The sequence below is a fragment of the Maylandia zebra genome, linkage group LG1 (assembly GCF_041146795.1).
Source record: "Maylandia zebra isolate NMK-2024a linkage group LG1, Mzebra_GT3a, whole genome shotgun sequence".
NCBI classification, from domain to species: domain Eukaryota; kingdom Metazoa; phylum Chordata; class Actinopteri; order Cichliformes; family Cichlidae; genus Maylandia; species Maylandia zebra.
In genome coordinates, this window is record NC_135167.1 from 33,619,729 (window position 1) to 33,643,872 (window position 24,144).

At 41.3% G+C, this 24,144-nt stretch overlaps 1 protein-coding gene across 1 annotated transcript in view; it reads right to left on the minus strand.

Annotated features, from left to right (window-relative positions):
- LOC101466791 (protein kinase C-binding protein NELL1) overlaps positions 1-24,144 on the minus strand; it is a 305,527-nt gene that overhangs the window by 165,335 nt on the left and 116,048 nt on the right. Inside the window, exons 9-12 of the mRNA XM_004571054.3 lie at positions 23,970-24,072; positions 20,657-20,730; positions 16,725-16,824; positions 13,585-13,713 (exon numbers count right to left, since the gene is read on the minus strand). Of these exons, the coding sequence (XP_004571111.1) occupies positions 13,585-13,713; positions 16,725-16,824; positions 20,657-20,730; positions 23,970-24,072 (406 nt within the window). The remainder of the gene's footprint in view (positions 1-13,584; positions 13,714-16,724; positions 16,825-20,656; positions 20,731-23,969; positions 24,073-24,144) is intronic.

Sequence of the window (24,144 nt, forward strand, 5' to 3'; positions counted from 1 at the left end):
CTTCACAATGCTGACAACAAAGGACACATTGTACATATCTGTGAGCCTGTGGTTTTGGCAGTATTTAGTGCCCGAGGGAAAGAAAAAAAAATCACTTCTTAAAGAGAATCCTAAAGATACAATGATTCGGGTTTTGGTGAGGCTACATTTTCACTTTTTTATTAGAGGAAGCAGTAGCAGATTTAGACAAAGACAGTGTTGCAAAGCACTGAGAGCTAGTTTGTAGTGAGCATGTTCTGACTACCTCTCTGCATTCATGCCTGCAGCACATTTGGCAACAGGTTCAGCAAAAAGTGACGCCAAAACGAACGCACGCCAGTTTTCTCCACACTCAAGCTGCATCTGCAGTTAGAGTTCACTAATGTTTAGTTCTGCTTTTGCTTTAAGGATGTCCCTACACCAGAAAGCACTGTAACATTTATTTAACCAAAAAAAAAAGTTTGAGTCCTACATCTTGCTGCAGAGCCAATTGCACGGCTCACTATAGTTGAAGTTGATTTTTAAATTGAGTCGGCCCAATCTGCAACTGAGAGATAAGTTAAGATGTAAATGGCCTCAGCTTTAAAAAAAACTTGACACTTAAATTGAGAAATTCTTAGTAGAAGTTTTATAGTATTCCAGTGTAACTCTTGTTGTAATATAGCACAGTATAGATGTGACTTTTGGCTTGAAAAGAAAAGACTGCTCTCAACAGAGGAATAAGAATAGGAGAATACTGAGAGAAATAAAAGTATTGTACCCTCCCTTGTCTAAAGGCTGAGTAATTATGAGGCATTGATGTGACTTTGGCAGATGGCTTATTACACTGAGGGAAATGTGAAAATTCTGATCAATACATAAATAACTTCAAAAGGTAATTTAAGGCAAGTCCCCCAAACAAGGCAGACTTCATGTAAGAGCTAAAAGACAGACACACACACACACATCCACACACATGCTGAGACATGCCAATGAAAAAACAGACCTTTAGGTAATTTGAATTCGCTCCCATTAGAGTGCTTAGAGAAAATAAGTTTTCAGGCTTGCACTGCAGCTTTCAGGCTCAATTCCAGCAGAAATTTGATCACTTTAGTCCACAGACCATACAGAGCAAGCAAGCAAGGAAACCCTTTGGCTCGAGGATTGCCAACAGCCCGATCCCCAGCAGCTCAGAAACGGTCAGAAAATGGAACAGAAATAAGTGAGGGCTGACTACGGTGTTAGGAATGAGGCGACCAAAACTAGCCAAGGAGCCGAGGACGACGCTGGCTTGTGTTGGAACACACGCGGTCGGTGAAGTGCAGATGGCAGAGATGGATGCTACCCAGAAGAGAGTTTGAGAAGTGGGATGGGGAGCGAGAGGAGGGATTCGGGAGCAGCAGTACACTGACTTGCTGTAGACTGTTGTTGAGTGAAATAACTATAATTCATTACAGGTCTTTCACTGACCTTTTAGCAGAGTGCTCACCCACTGTGCCCCCAGCAGAGCTCTGACAGCGCTACATGGTAGCCTGAGTCAATCCGCTTGCTCGCACACAGACAAGCTCTCCTCACAATCTCAGACTTTAAGTGTTATGGACAGAGCTTGGCAAGCAGTCCTCCTTTCACTTTCCAAGACTGTCCTCTCTTAGTCATTATCTCTGTCTCAGCAGCGAAAAAGAGCTTGAATCTTACCTCTCATTTCCTGTCTGTCTCTTTTACTGTCAGCAACAAGATGCTTTCCTCTAACCTTTATTTTAAAGGCTATCTGCATAATAACACTGTACACACCAAGTTAAGTGCAAAATTGGGCACCGATTGACCATTTGAAGATTTTCGAGGTTGGCCCACCTGTGTGCCTCTCCTTTGGTTTCTAAATACATTTTAGAGATCTGTCTGAAACTCACCACTGCCTCTCTGTTTGAGGGTTTTTTTTTGGGGGGGGGTTTGGCACAGCTGGACTTCTCAGATCTCTGCAATTAATTTGCCAAACAAAATGTTGTGACGGAAGATTTAAGCGGCAATAAAATTATTCTCTGCAAGCAATAGCAGCGTTCTTTTGTCCAAGAAGTTCACACTGAAACATTTGCATAAAATCATACTTGGAAGCTGCCAGGCGTGTCTGCAGTCTTATTTGTAGGACACTGGCTGACTCGGTGGAGCAGTTGTGAGTCAAGGGCACTTCAGCAGTGACAACGAGGGTGGAACAAGTGCCACTTCCTCTTTTTTTTCCAATTTATCCCATGAGTTAGGGGGGAGAACTAGCCCCATTCTGGATAGATTGGCAGACAAATGTCTCTTGACCCCCGGTTCAGCTGGTGAGACAAAAATGGTAGGAGGATCAACGGTTGATGTTGTGCTTCTGAAACAGAGTTGAAAGAAAAATGTGAAAACACTGAATGAATGGCAGTTCTTTGCAGGCACACAGATGTTGTTCTAGATTCATCACTGAAACATTCTGTACAGGACGACAACTACTTATTCTTTTCTGTCCTGGATGGATGACAGCATCCGAAGAAATCTGACATCATCCTGCCTGCTAGCAGAAACGTCTACTATATTTGTTGACCACATGGTTTTCTGGGGAAAGGAAGCACAGCAAAGTTTTACGAAGGCCACGGCTTCCATTAGTCTGCACTGCCGCCTTTTAGCTCATCCATGTCTTTATAAACCCAACCTGCTGTCTGTTTGTCTTTCCGTTTGCATTTTCTCCACTAATTCCACGTCAACTCTCTCTTTATACAACGTGCAAAAACAGAGGACGAGCAGACACAACTGCTCATTCATTCTCTTGTATTACACCCTTGTTTTAACACGGCCGAGGCAGCGTTCCCACAGAAAAACCTGACTGATTCGCTCAAGTACAAACTCAGCCAATTACTCTTTAATGCCGCTGAGTGAGAGCCAATTGAGCCGGCAGCCCTCACCAGTGCCACGAGAGACAAACGCATGCCGCTGCTTCCATTGTCGCAGCCTGAATAAGAACAAGTAAGAATTATATGAACAGCTTCCAATCGATAAGTCACTTTCTTTTGCATTACGCATGTCAGCACACATCATAGAACAGCATTACACACCAGTGCAGTATAGCTTTAATGTCACCTTACAGTTATACCATTACTTCTAAGTTGAACAGTAATTTATTTGTTCATTTAAGTTTTACAAGATTAAAAAAGCAAGGTCCACAGTAAGAACTCAGTACAACACAGGCCAGGATGCCTCCCAATACGGAGACTGGTTTTCTTCTTCAGTACTTTGTAAGGTGACCTTTATAGAACACTGTCTCTTAATAAAGGGGTTCTGATTCCCTTTAAAACTCCAAAGCTAAGATTCAAGTCTGGAGAGTTGACCATTACGTGGTTTCACTTTTTCCATCTTTGGTTCACACTACAATACTCATCTTCTGCAAAGCTTATGGAGATATATCCTGTCAGCTAGTATTTTGGTGAATCCACAGGAATTCCTGGTGCGATCTGTAAAAGTCATATCTCCAACACTTCTTGAACTAATGCATCTCCACTTCATCACACTCCCACTACTGCTGTTAGAGTATTTGCTGATGTAGGCCTAGTCAGCTTGCAGCAAACATGCTGGAACACATCTCAGGTATTTTTACTATTTAGCTCATGATCTCACCTGACTGAAGAATGTGCTCTCGATGTGCATTCATCAGGTTTCTTGTTGTGTTCTTAAAGGGGACATAACATGCCAATTTCCAATGCCACATTCTTCTTCTTCTTATATTATTATTCACTAGCTGGGCCCACGCCCTCATTTTAAGTTTGACAGCGTTTTAGTAGGTAAAAGTGAATGCTTTGATATGAATTGAGCTGCGGTTTGGGGAAGGCCTCAAAGGGACTAGAAGAAAGAAAAGAAGAAAGTGTACTTTATTGGTCCCCATGGGGACCAATAATAGCGATGGCTCCCAGGCCTGGCATATCCCCATGCACTAAATAGAAATGAAGAAGTTAAAGAATTGAAAACAAGGAGGGAGATAGGGTGGGGCACGTAAACGAGAATGAACAGCTTGCAGAACTGCGGGAACCAATGTAGATGACAACCGGAAGGAGCCTGTTTGGAGGCGTGGTCCTGCTCCTGAAATTCCGAACATAATCTCCAATTCTTGGGCTCTACTGGAGTGGATATGCACAATTTGGCAGTTTACACTATACTGGGCCTTGATGCAGACCCTCATTTCACACTTTTCTGAAACAAGCCACTTTAGCCCCTTTCCCCGCACTTTTAAGCCACTTTAATGGCAAAATATTATCTCATTTTAAACGGGAAAGACTGGAAAAATAAGTGGTATCAAAATCAAACAACCAAAGGAATGTTTTGTAACTAATTACTTTAATTGGAAACAGGTCAGTGACAGGATTGGGTATAAGAAGAGCATCTCAAAGAGGCAGTTTCTCAGAAGTAGAAATTGGCAGAGGTTCATCAGTCTTTTAAAAAAACCCAAAAGGCTACATCGATAATTTGTGGAACAACTTTAAACCAGTGTTCCTTAACATGAAATGAATGTCTCATCAGTTACAGTACATAGTATCATCAAAAGATTTTAGTAATCTTTTGATGATATTATGTCCGATACTGGTAAAAATACTGATAAAAATATTCAATACTGGTGGCATTGCATTAAAAACAGTCATGATTCTGTTTTGGAAATCACTGCATGGGCTCACAAACACTTCGAGAAATTGCCACACAGTTCACTGTGTCACCCATAAATGCAGCTTAAAGCACTATCACGCAAACAATAAGTCATAAGTAAACATGATGCAGAAACACTGCCGTCTTCTCTGGGAAGTGAAATTCGAAATTCTTTTTGGCAAAACATGGATGGCACATCCTTCAGACTAAAGAGGGACCATCTGCCTTGCTATCAGCACTCAGTTCAAAAGACTACATTTCTGATGTCATTAGTATATTAGTGACTATGGAATTTGTAGGATGCATATCTGGAAAAACACCATCAATCCTGATGGGTAAATATAGTATGCAGATATGCTCCCATCCAGGGGACTCTTTTTTTTAAAGATCTTGGACATTTAACTAATTTAATGCTAAACCACTTACTGCATTGATTACAACATGGCTTCATAATAGAAGAGCTGAAGTGTGGAACTGATCTGCAGTCCAAAACATTTTTATCAACGTAAAACATTTGTCATTGTCAGCAGACAAAGTCTGGGACAACATTCCCCTCCCAGATGTCCAGAAACTGGTCTTATCAACTCCCAGATATTTGGACTTGTGTGTCAGACATTTGTTGCATTGTGTTTTTAATTTTGGATTTGTGTTTGTAACAAAGTCTTTTGCATGAGTGTTAGGAAATGCTCTACTTTGAAGTAACAGACTTACTGAGAATTTATTTATATTTATAAATCATTTGACATGTAAGAGAAACTGATTTATTTAACTGATGCACTTGGATGAAGTTCTCTATACTGTATCAGCTCATCAGTGCTACACTGAGAACAAGAAATGATCTGTAATACAAAATGGGAAAAACCTTTCAGGTAACGCACGTGCATATTGCCATATTTCCTGGGGCTGGGAAGTTGTTATGTGTGGTCATGCTCAGCGGGAAAAAGTAAACAAACTGTCAGGTTTTCAGTGGATAAGCTGTAGCACGGGGCAGGTGCTGCACCGTGTTTTTCTGAGCTTATCTGAAAACCCAGGACAGCTTCACACACCACACACACACACAAGCAGACCTGTACTCACACAGTCATGCACACACAAACACCTTTATTCCTACTGTGCAGCTCTGCAGGCAGCTGCTACCCTTCACTGGCTCATTTTCAACTCTGAGGGTATGGTTCCTGCGGGTTTGAACTCCCAGTGATCTTTCTGTAGTGCTGTTTGTAGCTGCAATTTCCCATACTACCACACAGCTCCTCCTCAATCTGACTGTCTGCCCCGTCCAAGCCAAATGCCCATCTCATCCCAGTTTTTCTGCAAAAACACGATAACGGCGGCTCAGCAATGCAGAGAGACAAGATGGGTAAAGTCCAGCACAAATAACTTCCTAAATCCTAATTCATCTGTCCCCCTGGTGTAGCACACAGGTACAACTCGATGGTATGTGAACATCTCAGCAAGTAGGAGTCAAGACACGAGGCCATGCTATGTTCAAACCACATTTCTTTAGACTTCGGCCACCGCATCAAAAACCAGAGGCGAGACGATGAATTGTGGCCCCAACAGCGAGAATGCTAAAAGTCACCATGAACTATTCTCACATGAATTATTGCTACAAAGGAAATGATCTCTAAGGCAGTGATCCACTGCAGGGTCCACAGTGTATTAGTAAGAGTGCAACACTGTGTGTGTGTAAATATGTGATTCTCTTCACATTCTCGATTTATTTCAAGGTTTCACAGGTATACGGGCAAAAATCTATTCACAGAAAACTCAAAAAGTTGTAGCTGTGAGCGAAAAAGGCAATTATTTCTGGCTATTATTCCATAGTTCAAGCTTTAAAGGGCTAATCTGGATACCTTCTTCTTTCAGAGATTGTGACACAGGGGCAAATAACACCTACTTTCTGTTTCATTTTGTTAAACAGGAAAAGGTAGATTTAATTTCACGATCTTCAAATCTAAGCAAAAACATTTCACATGGTGGAATTTTCTTAAAAAAGATTAATCTCAGGCAGATCAGCTACATTCACTGGTAGCAGTGATGTTTAGCCTCATTTGAAATGAGTCATCACCTAAGATGACGAATCAATATTATCCCAGCAATACCATTACCATAAGAATGACACAGATTTTCTTTTCATATGTGCAGTGAGGCCTCCCCCCCCCCGTGCTCTTTATCAAAAGATTGCCTCTTTTTATAATAAAGTTCTTCATGATGCATGAAATGGGTAATACTAACACTTAGGCTGATTTATCGCCTTTTTATACCAGCCAGAATCTGTCAAGAAATATGGCAACGCATCAGCCGAAATGGTTGCAGCAACTCCGGTGGCACTAACTGTGACGCTATTAGCACCAAAGTCACACCATATTATCAGTAAGAGCTAAGAGGTGAGAGATAAAGCAAAGGAAAAGATGAAGAGAGAAATGTGCTGTGGTGTCAGTGGAGATTGACTGGAGATCGGGGACATCATAAAAAATAGCTCCCAGGAGCCTGTTAGCTTAGGGGACACATCAGAGAGCAAGTCGGTGAGCCCGGGGAGTTTGGCTGTTCCAGTGCTAAATGAAAGCAAGCAGAACAAACAGAAATAGCCCTGTTAGGTTTGATGTGTCTGCCCCACGCTAATCTTATTACCCACAGCAGGAAGAAAAAAAAACCTGCACCAAATAAAACACTAAAGAAAAACAAAATAAGCGAGCCAGTGACTAATAGCCTTAAAAAGCCTTAAAAAGCCTTAAAAAGCTCGATCGAGCGCTTGTTAATTACCCTAAGCTGAACTTAGCAACTGAACTCTGACCACAAACGCCCAGCTGATGAGGTGGTGGAACAAATCCACCTTTCTGTGTAAAGCAAGGGGCGAGTCGGTGTTTGAGTTGCACATAAGAGCCAGAGAAGAGTTACAGGGCACAGCAGGAGCTAATGCTGCCATTAATGTGGGCAGAGTGACCCACGAGGGCTCTTGACAGCAGGAGAATTCTCTACAACAACCTCCTGAGACCATTTCTATGGAAATAAGCTCCAGCTCCGCATATGTGAAAATCCTCAACTTCAATCGAGCGTCTTGCTAACTGCTCTGACTTTTCCCTGATGTGCTCACCCATAAACATTTCCAAGGACGCAGCGTGGCGATAGCGCCTTTAATTTGAAACATGAAAGAGGAAAGAAGTGCACAGAAAGGGCACTTGAGAGGCTGTAAAAAAAAATGAAAGAAATATATCCACTATCTAGGATGCACTTTGGTTCAGTATTGGACGCATGCTGGGATTTCTTCTACCACACATACAGAGCAGACTCCTGGGGTAACAACAGGCCATTTGGGAGGAGGGTCCCTGCAGCACTCAGCCAGGAGAATGGGGAATCAAATTGTTTGTCCTTCGATGATGCAACTGCATTTCCACATCAGCATGTCTGCTTTATTTAGAGCGGATTCAAGCCAAAGTGTGTCAACAACACAGGAGATTTTTTAGGCTGTGATTAACAAGCTGTCAGCAAAACAACGGCAGCGGCGGCGTTAATATTTGTATCCTCTGGAGCCGAGCAAGGATACAGTAGATCTACTGGGACTGTAAGAATATCACTGACAGCGTAAACAAGAGCTGATGAGGATAATAAGCCTTTGATAAGCCCATTAGCACAAACGTTAAAACACGCAGTGCGCTGAATGGAGGGGCATCATATGGTGTGACACACCAAGCAGCTAACAAAGCATGTGTAACGCAAAACGTAAGTCGTAGTTAGCATTTCTTATAAATGCAATTAGCATTTAAGCATCAGATTGAATTTATCTGACTATACCCTCGCAAATAACATCTCACTTCTGACTGAATGTATGTGAATGAGACATGCTGTGTAAAGCACTTTCAGTGCTCGGGTAGAAAAGCGTTACATAAAAACCTGTTCGCATATTGCCACATTTGGACCAGCAAATGGAAATTTCAGTCATAATAATGGACTTAGATGCAAAGCTAGGAGATACATATGTTGTTACACAGGAAGAGGGAATCCTCAGTGCTCTTTATTTTCCTATTTTTCATTGGCTTATGTCACACATTTCTGAGTTTTAAGATAAATCAATTAAATTAAGCCACATGTAACAATCATGAAGCCAGTGTCAAACAGCAACAGTGCCTCTAGCCAGCTTACCAGTTTATTTCTTATTAATTTTTTGTGTAACTCCTGTCCTGTCTCATAGCTTTTGCAGTCACATTTATGATATGAATGCATACTTGTGCCAAACACATTTTGCTTTTCCAAGATCAGCTCTATAAATTCTGGTTGTTTTAGGTGGCCACTGGACACTGAGGTGACCTTAAAATTGGCCTTATCAAAAGAGATGTCACTCATCATCATTTCAACATTGTTTCTTTTATTTGTTTTAATTTTAGTCATTTGTTTTGTTGTCAGGTTACTTTGCTGTTTTCCAGCATGGTGTTCCCACTGAATCACACATGATGAATGATGATGAATGAGTTTCATGAATATATATATATCTCCTATATATAGAGTATTCATATTTTTGCACATTTTTACAGTTTTAAATCCTGTTTATTTACACTGGACCTTGGCCTTCGGTGCATCCAGTGTTTGTTACAAGCTGTTTTACCTGCCCTCCACCTGTTAAACAGATGGCTGCAGCAGCAGGTGGGTGGGGCTTCTGTTCTATAACGATCCACTCTTAATGACATGCAGAGCCAAGAAGAGAAAAAACATGTGCTTTTGCCTCTACAGGGATTACTTGTACATATAGTCAAAGAATGTCCTAAAGGCTTTCTGTAAGTCATCTGATTACATGTAAATGTTCCATGTATTTCGCTACATGAGTAAAATGTGAAGCATTAAACTTCATGGAATCTGGTCAAATGAAATATACTTGATTTGCTTAATGATTCATTATTTAAATATAAAAATCTTTGATTTTATATTTTTTCAGTTTACTCCAAATTCTTGCTTCATATTTAAGATGGCAAAGAATCAGTTGTTTGAGTGTATGCTGAACTCATTATCGGAAGGTTTGGTAATGTTTACTATGAGACTCTACTATTTTAACATTATGTATACAACAGAAAATAAAGACGAACACAGTAAATATACTGTAAGGTCAGAAAGCAACAATGCTTTGAGCAATTCTGGTTAAAATAAAAACAAAAACTGGAGAACAGCGGTGTCGTGTGTAATGTTGTCATACTGGTCAGAGCTTGATGATGGAGGTAATGAAGGAAAACGTAAAGGGTTTTTAAGATAACAATGAGCAGACCCAGGGCAACATTTTCAAGTAGTCCTGGATCTTTAATGCAGAAAGATATCATTTCGAATGCAGTAATACATTTTAAAATAAACAGCCACACAGGGACAGACCATCATCAGGGTGTGCCCATGTTTGCATTTCTACATATGTTCATAATGTGCCAAGTAGGTGCCTTCCTGTTTTTGCTTAGATTCTCGCTGGGTTTAGAAATCAGGTCTGTGTCACACATGCTTAAGGAGACACACAAAATATGCTCCAACTTCTTTGACTTCTATGCCTGAAAAAAGCATTTTCATTCAAAGAGATCCCCCTTTCTTCTCAGGACAGAACTTAATTTATTCTTTTTTTTTTTTTGTGAACTGCCCCTTCTCAGTTCAGATCTAACTTTTTTTTTTCTTTCTCAGAAGAAAGCAGCAGCTAACTTGCTGACCTCAAAAAGCAGCTTTAAACCGGATTCTTGCATTGCCCAGAAATGGATGAGAATTGCGTTGAAACTCAAAAACTCATCTTCACAATTAGAGATTCAAACAATAGCCTTTCATTGAATGCTAAGACAAAAAGAGGAGTGCTTTGCCTTTGCCACAGCCAATCAGCAAACATCAGGTTTTGTGATAGTCGGTGACATTACCTATTCTAACCAATCAGTAATGGTCTGGAGCATGTCAAATTTCAGTGTTATTCCTAAATCTGGGAAATTGGGTTTTTCACCCCTTCCTACTCCAACACTTGTGGTCATAACATCAAAACTAACTGGGGTAGGTTGATTAAACCCATACAGCACATAGTTCAAAAGTGTTGTGAAAGCAACACGTTCTGATCCCAAAACGTAACATACCAACGCTACGTGACAAATCGTTGGTATGTTACGCGTTCGGAAAAAAGAGAACCGTTTGGAATGAATCTAGACATGTACATTTATTTTACTTTCTCATCATGAATCGCTTTGGAAAACACTATCTAATATGGTTAAGGTTGTGGTCAAGGTTAGGGATAAGGTTAATGTTAGAGTTAGGATTAAGGTCAGGATTAGGGCTGGAATTACTGCTGGGCACGTCATTCTATTGAATTCCATCCACAATTCGGCGCATGTCATAGGGATACGGAAGGTTACCTTTCGCGTGACTATGAGATGCCTCGGGACATGACAAATTGTCGGTATGATACACGTTGGGAATGAGAACGGTCTGTGTGAAAGGTGGCGATTGTGTTGACTTCTAGACATTTGATCATACGCCCTACTCTCCTAAAGCGCAAGGGATAATAAATTCATTTTTAGGCATGCACCAGATGCACCTACTGAGCCTTGTGTTTAAAGAACCCTATTGTAAATGTAGAGCAGTGATAAATAGGGTACTGGATGTTGCCACACCTTTGTATATCAGTGATGCAGTGAGAAATTGATCCCATTTATAGAAATAGTGAAATATGATGTTTTGTTTGTTTTACAACCTAATTAATACTTAATTTGCATCTGCTGGTGTTTATTTTGACTGCAATTCCTAGTGCTAAAATTAATTTAGTAATCCAGTACTTTTAATTTATTTACTTTTGATTGAAATGCATATAAGAAATAAACATGAAGTCTCATCAGTAGTTATTATTCATAGAATGCTATTTTTTGTGTCTTGTTATAAATTTAAATCTTCTATATCACTACATTTATTTTCAGTAGCTCTACATTACACTGTTGTTGACACTGTTATTTTCACTGGATGGTGACTTTTAAATGTATACTGTTTTTAGTTGTTTTTAGACACTTTATGGAAAAGTGTCTAAAAACAACTAAAACCACAGGTGTTGAACTCCAGGCCTCGAGAGCTGGTGTCCTGCAGGTTTTAGATGTGTCCTTGATCCAACACAGCTGATTTAAATGGCTAAATGACCTCCTCAACATGTCTTTAAGTTCTCCAGAGGCCTGGTAATGAACTCATCATCTGATTCAGGTGTGTTCTAAAACCTGCAGTACACCGGCCATCAAAGCCTGGAGTTTCGACACCCCTGCCCTAAACGATCGAGGAACCATGGACGGTCACTTCATTGACCTTTATGTGCACCATAAAAATGAAAACATTTGAAAAAAGTCACACAAGTTAAAAAAAAAAAAAAAAGTCCTGTAAAAGTCTCCAAAATATTTACTGAGTCAGTCAGAGTTTATCCAAAGTTGTGAGCCAAATATCAACAATTTCAGCTAAAAAAAAAAAAAAGGACACGATAGGCGACTGAATGCAAGCCAGAAGGCTGAAAAGCAGCTCTGCTTAAATCCTCTCATCCTTGCTCAAACAGCCCTCTGTTTGCAAGTAAATAATCTCATCTTCACTTATTCAGTGGCACATTAAATCATTTATGAGGACGTAACGGTCACATTTAATAACAGCTCAGTGCCACAGCTAGACACAATCTCATGTTTATAAAATATAAGTGGAGAAATTAATATGCTCTATAAAACAATCATTAGGATGTGAGGACACACCATCACACTGTTGTGCTTTGATTATAACCCACATATAAAGATTCAATTACTCCAGTCTGCTCGGAAAAGGCGTAAATCTAAGCCAGTTTAAGTTGGGAGGTGATATTGAAGCCAAATCAAATATTACCGTGATGTACGTCTGGATCCCCGTTAATCCAGCAACAACAGAAATTTGCGATGCCTTCAGGGTATCGCAGGGATAATGCCAAGAGCCACGGCTCCACGATTTACATAGTTGATCTAACAATCAGTGTTTCCCAGCCTTTCCTCATACGGTGTGGGACGGTTTGTGGACTGAGTGGTGCTCTGGGTAAACCTCTTTACCATGCAGATCAAACAAAAGCAGACAGACTGGAGGGCTTGTGGCTACACAGCTCTCAGCACATTTAGTGGATTTAGTCTGTTGTGGCGGCGACCCAATGACAACTTCACCGAGCGCTGAGCAAATCCTTCAATCCACAGATTGACGCTCCCGAGCCTCTCAGTCAAATAAGGCCATTAGTGCCATCGCAAGTAATCTGGGCCTCCAGCACCCACAGATTGAGCCTTTTGCTCCACCGAAAAAACCCACGCGGTGGAAGCGCCCCGATGACCGACTTTTTCCAGACGGGCTGGAAACCCCTGAAAATGAGCGAAGCAATGGCTCCAGACTCGGATGCCGTGATTCACAGGGAAAGCCCAGCATGCAGCGTAAGGCGGAAAAATCCTTCCAACAGCAAGCTAAGTTTACCAAAAAAGTTTGGTTTTAGCAAAAGCTTGAAACTATCCTGAAAGGCTGTGTCAAAACTTCCTGTAAGTACATATTCCACCACTGTTGGCACATGGCTATCTTATTGTGTTTGTTATTGCCACCCTCTAATCATACTGACTGTATCACAATAAGCTCAAAACAGGAGTGCCAGAGCTCTATTGTCAAACTCCTATGAAAGAAGCAAATTGCTTATAAGTTTAAAAAGAAAATCTATTTTAACAACAGCCCCAATAGCATAATCAAAGTCCCGAGCCTGGTTCATAGCTGCTCTTTAACCGAACAATCCTTGTTCTCTTTACAGCCAGTCATCATCATGTCATACCCAGAGCTCATAACAAATCTCAGTCTGCAGCCAACGGCCTTCATAAACACCCTCCTAAAACAGAACAATGAATTTGACGCTTCAACGCGCTGCCACCCATTCTGCTTTTAACATCCTGTGCTAATAGACATTATGAGACAGCCACGCTGGCCCTAGCTCACCTGAGCTGGGGAAAAATATGGTCCTACCTTCACAGTAAGTAGAATCCCCGTGGATGGAGGCATAGCCACTCTTGCATTCACACTCTGCTTTAGTATTCCTGTTTTTACACTCTGAGTTTTCCCCACAAATGAGTCCCTCTGCGCAGAAGTCATAACCTAAAAGAAAAGAGCAAAGGAAACCTTTGAAATCTGCTCACTCAAGGCTATAAAAAGTTGTGTACAGACACACAAACACACACACATGCATGCCCGTAACACAAAGATAAAAGCAGATAAATGCACAAAGGAGCAACCTTGTTCCTGTCACCTACAACACTGTGGATAACAGGGTGCCTGAAGTGTACGGTGAGTTTACAACTTTGAATAAATCTGGTGTATTAATGAAAGTTCTCATGTAAAAGTGCACGTGCTAACGAGACAAAACATGCAAATGCAGACACACACACACACACACTCTGCTGATGTAGGAAGATCTCCAAGTCATCAATTCACTCGGCTGAGTGAGCCACGGTGCTCTTACAGTATTTGAAGACATCCTTTTAATGAAATTTCAATTTCTGAAAAACCACAACTAACGCAACAGGTGGAGCACTGCGTCAGTTATACAGAATGGACAACTTTCAAAATTCAAAACACAACTACACACACATACACAAAACTGCAGTATAACAAGCTTTGCCATGTAATTAAAATACTGTAGAGTGTATTCTGTGTGTGCAGCTAAGATGCTATCTCAAGGCAACATGGAATAATTACAGCCGTGTTTACAGAAGAGTAGCAATGAGTGAAAACTTCCAATTGCTGACTTCCCCAATGACCAGCTGTGTTTCAGTCCTAGAGGAAATTGTGCCCAGTAGTTTAACTCTTCTCCCTCCCTCCCTAACTCTTCTGCCAGGGCTGAAAAATGAAGCCAAACGATGAAGTGCCAGTTCCTCAAATGGCCACTTGAGACTATCTACAAAAGCCAGTTAATCTCCACTGGGTACACATCAAAGTGCCCAACTTGCTAGGAGGAATAAACATGTTTATGCCTAGTACAAAAGAAGAAAAAGGTTCTGGTCATGGTAACAGGTGAATTTCTATGTAAGTCACCCATTTAAATATTGAAGTCCTGCATGATAAAGGGGCCTCTTGGTTACAAGTAGATGCTGGCACAGGTGGCTGGAGCCACTAGCTGCCTGCTAGACATTACCTCAGCTAACTGGAGTAGCTGAGCTGGACCTCTTGACTGTCCTTTTGTGGTGCTGGTGCTGTTTGGAGTGTTGATGTGATTATCTGACAAATAACAGGGCTTGCTGTGAGGTTAATTGCACTGATGATATTGATGTTTTTTTTTCCCCTTTGGCAATAATTAACAAGTACCTAGTTGTAGCTAGTTAGATGATAACTTCAAACTCTGGTCTCCTGCCTGTGTGTGATCATTTCTGCCTACCTAGATAGAGAACAGCTACATCTATCATTCATCTGTGCTCTGTGATCTGAACCAAGCCAGAGTGAGACTCATGCACATGCACAAAAATGTGACCCGACAGAGAGACAGACAGACAAAAAGACAGACAGACATAGATGATTGTCTCCTGCTCAGTAGGTACGAGTTGATATAGCCCATCATGTCCTGTAATGAGTGACAGACTGGCTGCACATAAAAGCCCTGCGAGGCAGGGAGCCTGGGGAGCTATTACCGAAGAAAGACTTGTGCCTGCATTATTCTCCCTCTCAGTCCTTAAATCATCTGCAGCGAGTCCTCACAGGATCATGTGTACATGCTACAGAGAGACCAACTGTGATAGTGTGTTTATGTAAAAGGGGAGTTGTTGCTGGATTTTGATTTGCACTGCACTGCACACTTGCACGAGCCCCTCACACTGTGCAATTCTTTGTTTTCTTTCCCCGGTGAAATTCTACCTGGTATGAAGACTGTGTGACAATTGTGTAATTACCAATTTAACAAAGCCAGCGTGACTCCGAGGACTTTAACAGCGAGGTACAATTACATCTCAGAGTGGTGGTAAAGGACCAAGTCACGACGCGGCAAAAAGAGGCCTGGAGATGATTTGGAAACAATGATAATGAATAATGACCGACTTGGCTTTTTAGCAAGTGTGTGTGTGTGTGTGTGTGTGTGTGTGTGTGTGTGTGTGTGTGTGTGTGTGTGTGTGTGTGTGTGTGCGTGTGTGTGTGTGTGTGTGTGTGTGTGTCGGAGAGGTAAGAAAAGGTTTGGAGAGAAGAGGCACTGAGACTTTAATCTTTAATTGCTGCTCCTTACTGTATTAAATCTACTTTTCTGTTCTTCCTTCCTCAGCTATATTTCCCTTTATAATGCATAGCTGTCTTTTCTCTCCTTACTCTTTTCTCTTACTTTCCAACAAAAGGAGTTCAAGTCCTTTCCTTCCTTTACTCTTAAGTTCCTCTCCTGCTTTCTCTTTACTCTTTACCTAACACTCTCAGTATTGTCAGTATATCAGTTTGTAGTCGTCATCTCTTTTCCTTTCTTTTGCTGGCATGTGCGTTTTACCTTATTTACCTCCCATCTGCCCCCTTCCTTCTCTTCATCACAGCAAGTCTAAGACTTCATTTTACCTTCCCTTACCTTTCTGCTTTTTGCTGTCTTATGCTATACTCATTTATCTTTTCGTCTCCCTCTCTTTCCTATTCCCAAACATGTATTTTCCTTTCCATTTCATCCCCGTCCTGTGTGAATACAGTGAGTCTAAGAAATGCTAGCTTACCTAAACAAGAGCGCAATTTCCTTCACTCAGAACCTGCCCCAGGGATTCTTTCATTATGTCTCTATAGATGGCAGCCTCCTGTAGTTTGTTTATTCAATGTATTTACTGAATTACCAGTGGCTATTTACCCCGTAGCATTTCCCTGCCAAAGCAATGGGGTTCAGGTAAATAGGCATAGCAGGTGCTCTATGGCAGAAAGACCAATCTGCTCTGAAAGGTACACGGGCCAAAAAGCATTCACAGTGGATGACAAGGGAGAGAGACTAAATTATTGCAGAGGCACAGCCTGAATCAGCATTGGGAAGATGGCTGTGTTTACTCCTCACAGCGACACAGTACCGGTGTGTGTACATGCAAAAAAAAGAAAGAAGAAGAAGAAAAAAAAAGTAATCCATACAACTGAGAAAAGTGCAGTGGGAAGTGGAAAGAAACATGTACCTCTGCAAACATTGCAGCATCTGCCATCTGGTAAGATCTGTTCACTGAGGGTGCAGTTTAGATCTGGACAGGTCTCTGTGACTTTCACCATCAGGCCATTCTGGAAGGACAGGACACAGGCAAGACATCGTGATTTCAGAGATGGGGTCAGATGTGTGAAGGGCTATGCATTAAGAGAGAATCAGTTTTCCACCAGTTATACAATCTGATCTCTTATAATATTTAAAACTGCAACCTCTCATCCACAGGACTGCTTCTTCAACCAATTTTTTTCTTATCAGTCCCATTTCCTGACTTTAAACACTTAAATCAGCTGTTTTTGAAAGGCCATACTGGGTATTGAGTAAATTATATATATTAATATTTCACGTCTTTCCTCAATGTCGTCCCTTTGTAGGAAGTAGGAACCATTTTAACTGCTTTCTCATGTCATCTGTAAATAGCCCAGTTTCTTGGTGAACCTCTGTCTCTCCATCTGATCGTGCTTTTTTTCTAAAAATGTATTCTGTATTTCAGTTAATTTTTAATTTATTAAAGCTGCACTATTTCTGCACTACTGACTCAAACAGTAGACACATAAAAACATTTGAATGAGGAAAAGCCTAAATGAGCCAAATAGATCATTTGTCTCTGAAGGAGCCAAAGGAACCATGGAAATAAAATGAATATTAGACTTTAAAACTTGAAAATTAATTATAATGTTGCTCTGTGTGTGACCAGGGTGGAAATAAATATATATATGGTAATATTTTAGCTAGCTTCATAAAACGATTACATATCTAACTGTTACAGTGTTGCCATCTGTCAAATAAATGAATATATTCATCACTAATTAATAAAATTACCAGTTTGGCTTAAGCTTAGTCTGTTCGCCCAATCTGCAAAATCTCAGAAAATACCAATAAATGCCGAAAACCTTAAAACCACGTACTTTATTTTTGAAAAGCACTTTTTACTCTATTATTTTTAACATGCAACTATATGTTAATGGTTGTCAAATCAATTCTTTGAATACTGGCATTGTTTGGTGCCATCGACAGCTATGATGAGCTCAGCAACACCAAGCCTGTGCACAGTGCAGTATAATTCATCAGTCAGTATTAGTCTTCACAGTATTTACTCAATACTTTGTTGAAGCACCTTTGGCAGGAATACAGCCTGAAATAATTTTGTGTATGATGCTACAAGCTTTGCACATATATTTTTGGTATTTTCTCAAATTTTTCTTTGCAGAACTTCTCAGCCTCCTTCAGGTTGGATGGAGAATAATTTTAAGCCATTTTCAGATCTCTCCAAAGATGTTCAATCATTTTGAAGTCTGGGTTCTGGCTCGATCACTCAAGGACATTCACAGAGTGGTCCTGAAGAACCTCCTTTATTATGTCGGCTGTGTGTTTGGGGTTGTTGTTTTGTTGGAAGATGAACCTTCGCCCCAGTCCGAGGTCTAGAGTGCTCTGGAGCACCAAGGATGAACATCAAGGATATATCTTTACATTGCTGCATTCATCTTACCCTCGACCCTGACTAGACTCCAAGTTCCTGCATCCCAAAAAACATCTCCACAGCATAATCCTGCCACCAACATGCTTCACTGTATGGGTTTGCCCGCTCTACCATACAGGCCAAGCTGGTGGAGTGCTGCCGAAATAGTTGTCCTTCTGGAAGGTGCTCTTTTCCAAGAGCAAAGCTGGAGCTCTGTCAAAGTGACCATCAGGTTCTTGGTCGCCTCCCTGAGTAAGGCCCTTCTACCCTAATCAATCGGATTAGCTTGACTGCAAGCTCTAGGAAGAGTCCTGGTGGTTCCAAACTTCTTCCATTTAGAGATGACAGAGGCCGCTCTGCTCATTGGGACTTACAATGCTGCAGAAATGTTTCTGTACCGTGCCCCAGATCTGTACCTCAATACAATCCTCAAATCCTCAGTCAACTGAATTCACCATTTGAACCCAAGACCTTCTTGCTGCGAGGTAACAGTGCTAACCCTGTGCCACCGAGCTGTCAATCTAGACTTCAAAAAAATAGGGAAACTATGATTACAAGGCTTTATATAGAATTTTCTGTACGTTTTTGTCCTTTACAGGTTAAACCACAATAAGGCATATACGTAGTGTGTTTAGGGTTATCTTTCTCTTCTAACCCCAGTGATTTTCCTGTGGTTTGAACTCTTGTGTGATCTTGTGAATTTTGTGAATCCAGGCAACTAACCACTCTTACTAGATTGTACTAGTTTGAATTTTGTAAATTTAATAACCACCCAATTTCATTTTTTTGAGTGCAGCTGGACTCCAGTCACGTGCAGAAACATCTAACAGATGATCAGTGGAAACAGGATGCACCTGAGCTCAATTTTGTGTGTACATGTTTTATTATCGCCATTATTTTATTCAGTTGTTTCACCTTGTCATTGTGCGGTATTATGTGTAGAATTTTGAGGTGAAAAAAGAATTTTTAAAAATGTATTTAATACATTTTGGAATAAAATAACAAAAACACAAAATGTAGACTGGGAATACTTTCCAGACACACCGTTTATAAGACTGTAGAGGCTGGAGGAGTGACAGGTTGTGTAGGGCAAGTAACTCGGATCCTGAAAGCTGATGTTTTGGATTTAAATTGTGTAAAAAAAAAAAATAAATAAAATAAAGTTGAGGTAAACTAAAATGATCAGTACTGAAATAAGCCAGAAGTAATATAAAGAGATTAAAAAAAAGTTACTTATGTTGAACGTGTGATTTTCAAGTTAAAGGCTTCTGCTGTATGCTGGATCAGTGAATACTAAAGAAATGGAAATTCTCTGTTTTTGTCAGTGACAATTTTATTTAGAGTCCCTAAGAGTTAATCACCCCTAGAGGTGACCTAGCTTTCAGTTGAAAGCAGTGGCTGGCTCAGAGGTCGTTAATCAAAGTAAAAAGTGATGACATGCTTTTGGCAAGTGATCAAACACACAGGATTTGTAGTCAGTGGACTTAAACATGTGAACGCACTAACAGAGTTTTAAATGAACACTAATGGTTTGAAGCTGCCGAGCAGAATGACTAATGTCACGCATCTTAATACTTCATAATTTGGCCTAGAGTGGTCCTCTCTTTCCTTCTTTTCTCTTTCTTTTTGTGTTTCTGCCTCATGTTGTATGACACACATACAGATATGTCATTGCTTTTCCCCCATTCTCCCCCTCCCAGGGTGAGAGGCCAGAGCAAAAATCTGAAGAAGGATCAGATCAGATCAATGCTAAATCTGACATGTCACCACAAAAGAAAAAAAAAAATGCACATATTGACTTACACACATTAAAACTATCAGGCTGTCTTTGTGCCAAGAGGGCTAAAAAAACAACACATTTTTAACCCCCCTTTAAATATAATATGCCCAAATTGGACTTTTAGCAGATCTTACGTCCAGGAGTAAATATGATTGTAATTGCTTGAAACAAACATTTGTTGTTTAATGATGTTTCAGGGTCTCTAAGGGCTAATAAAGAGTCCAGGAATCCAGATGTCTGGGTCTTTGTAAGCAATTATATGCATAAAACGCTAATTTTCTCCTTAAAATAGTGCCTTTAAAGATAAATGGCTTCTCAGTGGAGAAAGCCCACCTCTGTTCTATGCTGAACTGGAATAATGAGTTCAATTATAATCTACGCAATGATGAAGCTCTGATTCAAATCAGGCCTTTGTGTTGCCGTGTTCATAAGTTATTCTAATTACCTGGCTATCTCGCCATTAGAGCGGTGGGGGAAAAAAAAGGCAGATTGAACAGATTGCAGGAGGGTGGGAAAACTAATAAGGCCTGCTGGTTAATTGAATAACACACCGAGCAGTCCACCGCACACATGAGCACTGCATGTTCAAGTTCCAAAGAGGCGTTGTCTGGTGGTTGCACGATAAAGACTAAACGCTGGGGAGAGGATGGAAACATAAAAGACGAGTTACCTTGCATTCCCGGCAGCTCCTGGACAAAAACCGCTGTCCCTCAGAAAATGTCTGTTCCATGTAGGTACATTTTGCTGCAGGCAAAAAAAATAAATAAATGAACAACAAGACAAGACAATTTCTATATCACTTTGTTTGGGTAAGCACAAAAACTATGAAATACCAGAAATTGAATAAATTCTTCAGCTAACACTGAGAACTGGAGGTTGCCTACAAAAAAAAAAGTTTCCAGGCTGAAGTTTTGCATAGTTAATTCCATCTGAAACAAAGTTGTTCTTGGCTAGTGTGCACAAGCGGAAAGGAACTGTAACAGCGCATTAAGAATACAACAGAGGAAGTCTCTTCTGCATATTCCTCTGGTGATAAAGCAGAAATAGAAAGTGAAGCATATGATATGAAGTCCTGCTTTTTCTCCTCTCCGGGGTGCAGGACTGTGGAGCACTCAGTCGCAGCTCCGGAGCGCCGCTCCATCATTCGTTTGTGCCAGAGCTCTGATGTTCACAGGGGAGGAAGACGAGGAAGGAGTGAATGGAGGGAGAAGCAGAGGAGGCTGAAATTATTCAAAGGCTGTCTGTACTTTGGGGATTCAGTGTTTTTGCAGTATAGTAAGAAGACAGTTGTCTCTGAGCAGTAAGCAGACCCCTGTGTGCTTTTTACAGTGATTCTATTTCAGCTTCCATAAAAATCAGATGACTGTGATCTTCGCTCTCGGCCCATAGCTTACTCTGATTTCACTGTGTCAGAAGAACATTGCCCAGAAACAACAGCCCAGCCTAACACATTAAAAAAAACAAAAGTTGCACCTACTGTATCTATCTGGTTAGATCTGGGGTAGGGAACTCCAGGCCTTGAGAGCCGGTGTCCTGCAGGTGTCCTTGATCCAACACAGCTGATTTAAATGGCTTAATTACCTGCTCAACATGTCTTGAACTTCTCCAGAGGCCTGGTAATGAACTAATCATTTGATTTATCAGAATCAGAATCAGAATACTTTATTCATCCCGAGGGAAATTAGGGGTTACAGCAGGCAGCACGCTAATGGCGCATGCGCACTCACAAAGGAACCTTCTGACCAACTTTACACAAACATCACATTGGGCAGACATGTCAGAAGGTAGGCTGATAGGAAAAAAACAACGAAAATACACTACATGAGGTAAGAGGAGGAGAAAAAAAACTCCACTCAGACTGAGCTGCTAGTGGGAGAACAGTTTGATAAAAGAAAAAACACCTCAGCACAAAAGCACATGACTATCAATACACCATAGAAACACGAGACAAGCAACAGGGGCGGGTAAAGGGTAAGAGAGAGCCGGCGTAGACAGCGCATCCGGTCCTGCAGCATCTGTGCTGGTCCAGTTGACTGCTATCATCCCCGGTAGGGCACAAGCATCGAAGGCGTTGGAAAGGGAGGGGGATGAGTGAGTGCTTATCAGTGTAAGTGTGTGTGTGTGCGTGTCCATAGTTTAGCTGAGACAGTGTCCTTCGGCCTGTCAGGCTAAGTAAACAGTCCTCCAGCCAATCCAGGTGTCCTTCATGGGGCGGGAAGAATAGTCATCACACAGTCGTTATCAGGGAGTTGTTTTGGTGGGCTCCAGCCTTGGGCCTGCAGCTGGGGCCGTGGTGTCCAAATGTTGAATATTGTTGATTTCTCCTTTGTGAGCAGCTCGAATTCTAGCACTCTGAGGCTGGTCTCTCGATCTCCCGTTGAAGAGCTGCGAGCCTCCCCATGATGGTATCAAACTTCTGTTCCGTGGTGTTGTCAGTCTTTTGATTCTGAGACCTCACAACTGCAGTGATCCGTTCCGCGATGTTTTCCAACTGTCGCTCAAGGGTCTCATTTTGAGCAGGCCTCTCTCTGATGTTTCCCCTCATACGCTCAATGGTGTTGTTTTGAGCCTTCACAGCAGCTGTAAGCGTCTCCAAGGTGTTGACCATATTACGTTCGTTGTGAGAGGTCGCACCTCGTCCCGTCGCTTCGAATCCAGCGGGCAGCCTTGTGGGGGTTTGAACAGCCGGTTCCGCTTTCTTATTTCTCTGATAAACCAGGGCTAAGCCAACGCCGATCAGCATGAACCCTGTTATCATGGTTCCGAATAGGTAGATATCTTCAGCGTCCTCGATCGACAGTCCCGCCAGGCACACGGTCCTCCAGTTCTGCCACCCGTCCATCATGTAACCGGCAGGGAAAGTCCCTCCAGGGCACTCAGGCTCTCCCGAGCCCCGACTTCTCGTTGAGAAAAGGGTGTCAATAGCACTCAGAGACCAGTTGATCAAATCCATAATTCTCTTTTAGGTTTAGAGAACGACAGTGAGAGACTGTTCCAGGGAAAGTAAATTCACACAAGACAAGACAAGAACATAGAGGCGAAGCAGGGAAGATAAGGGTGAGATTTAGGTGTGTTGACCCAGAGTGATATCTAAAACCTGCAGGACACCGGCTCTCGAGGCCTGGAGTTCCCTACCCCTGGTTTAGATGTACAAAGTTCCTGCTTTGCTTTAGCTGATTTTGCTAATTTCGAGGTTTGTGTTGTTGGTTGGACCAAGTAAACACTGTGAATACATCATATTTTCAAAGAGACCTGCAGCAATCCTTGCTGCTTTCAATCATGGCTACAAAATTGCTTATTAGAAGCAAGCACCAAAGCTTTTGGTAAAAAAACAAAAAAGCATGAAAAAGCAACTTAACAAAGTCCATAGCTACAAGTGCATCCGCATCACAGCCTGATACTGAAGCGACCAGTAGGCAACAATTGGTTTTCAAATTTAGCCCCTTATTACTGAGTCAGTCTTTAGCTATCCATTACAGTGAATAGTGAGTCAATAAGGGGATTTTTTTAAGACACAACACTAGTTTATCTAACCTAAAAGCTATATTTTGTGGCTGTGCCAATTGCTGTCTCTCTCTAGCAAAGAAAAGGAACAATGTGACATTGTTACACTGCTGCAAAAAGGCAACACCAGAAATCTTCTCTTGCTTTGGCACTTCAAAAGTAATGGTGTAGATGGTGTCGAAAGCATAAGATAGCAAGCTAAGAAGAGCTCATTCCAAAAAGTGACAAATGAACAAAGCAAATCAGGCACTTCTCAGCCACTTATAGCCTAAACGAGGTGGCAGATACAGGGCATCACGCCAAGTTTTTCCTAATTTTGAACCCAATTAACATGTCTATGTAAAAATGGCTCTTTTTCTCGACCTCTGTAAACACTTTGTTCCTGAGTCGTAGTCACTCATTTTGGGTCATAGTGACTACAAAATGAACAGAAAAATTAACTTCTGTTCACGGGCTTGGTTCTTACTCATTATACTTACGTCTGCATGTCTTGCAGCAATTTCCATCCACATGTACAGGCAACAAGTCTTCTGAGCAGTTTGCCAGAGGACAGAAAATCCTGCGACACTCGACCACACCGTTCTGTAAGAGCAGGCGATATTCTTTTGTTTTAAATGAATAAAAACAAACATTACAAGAAAAAATCCAAAGCTC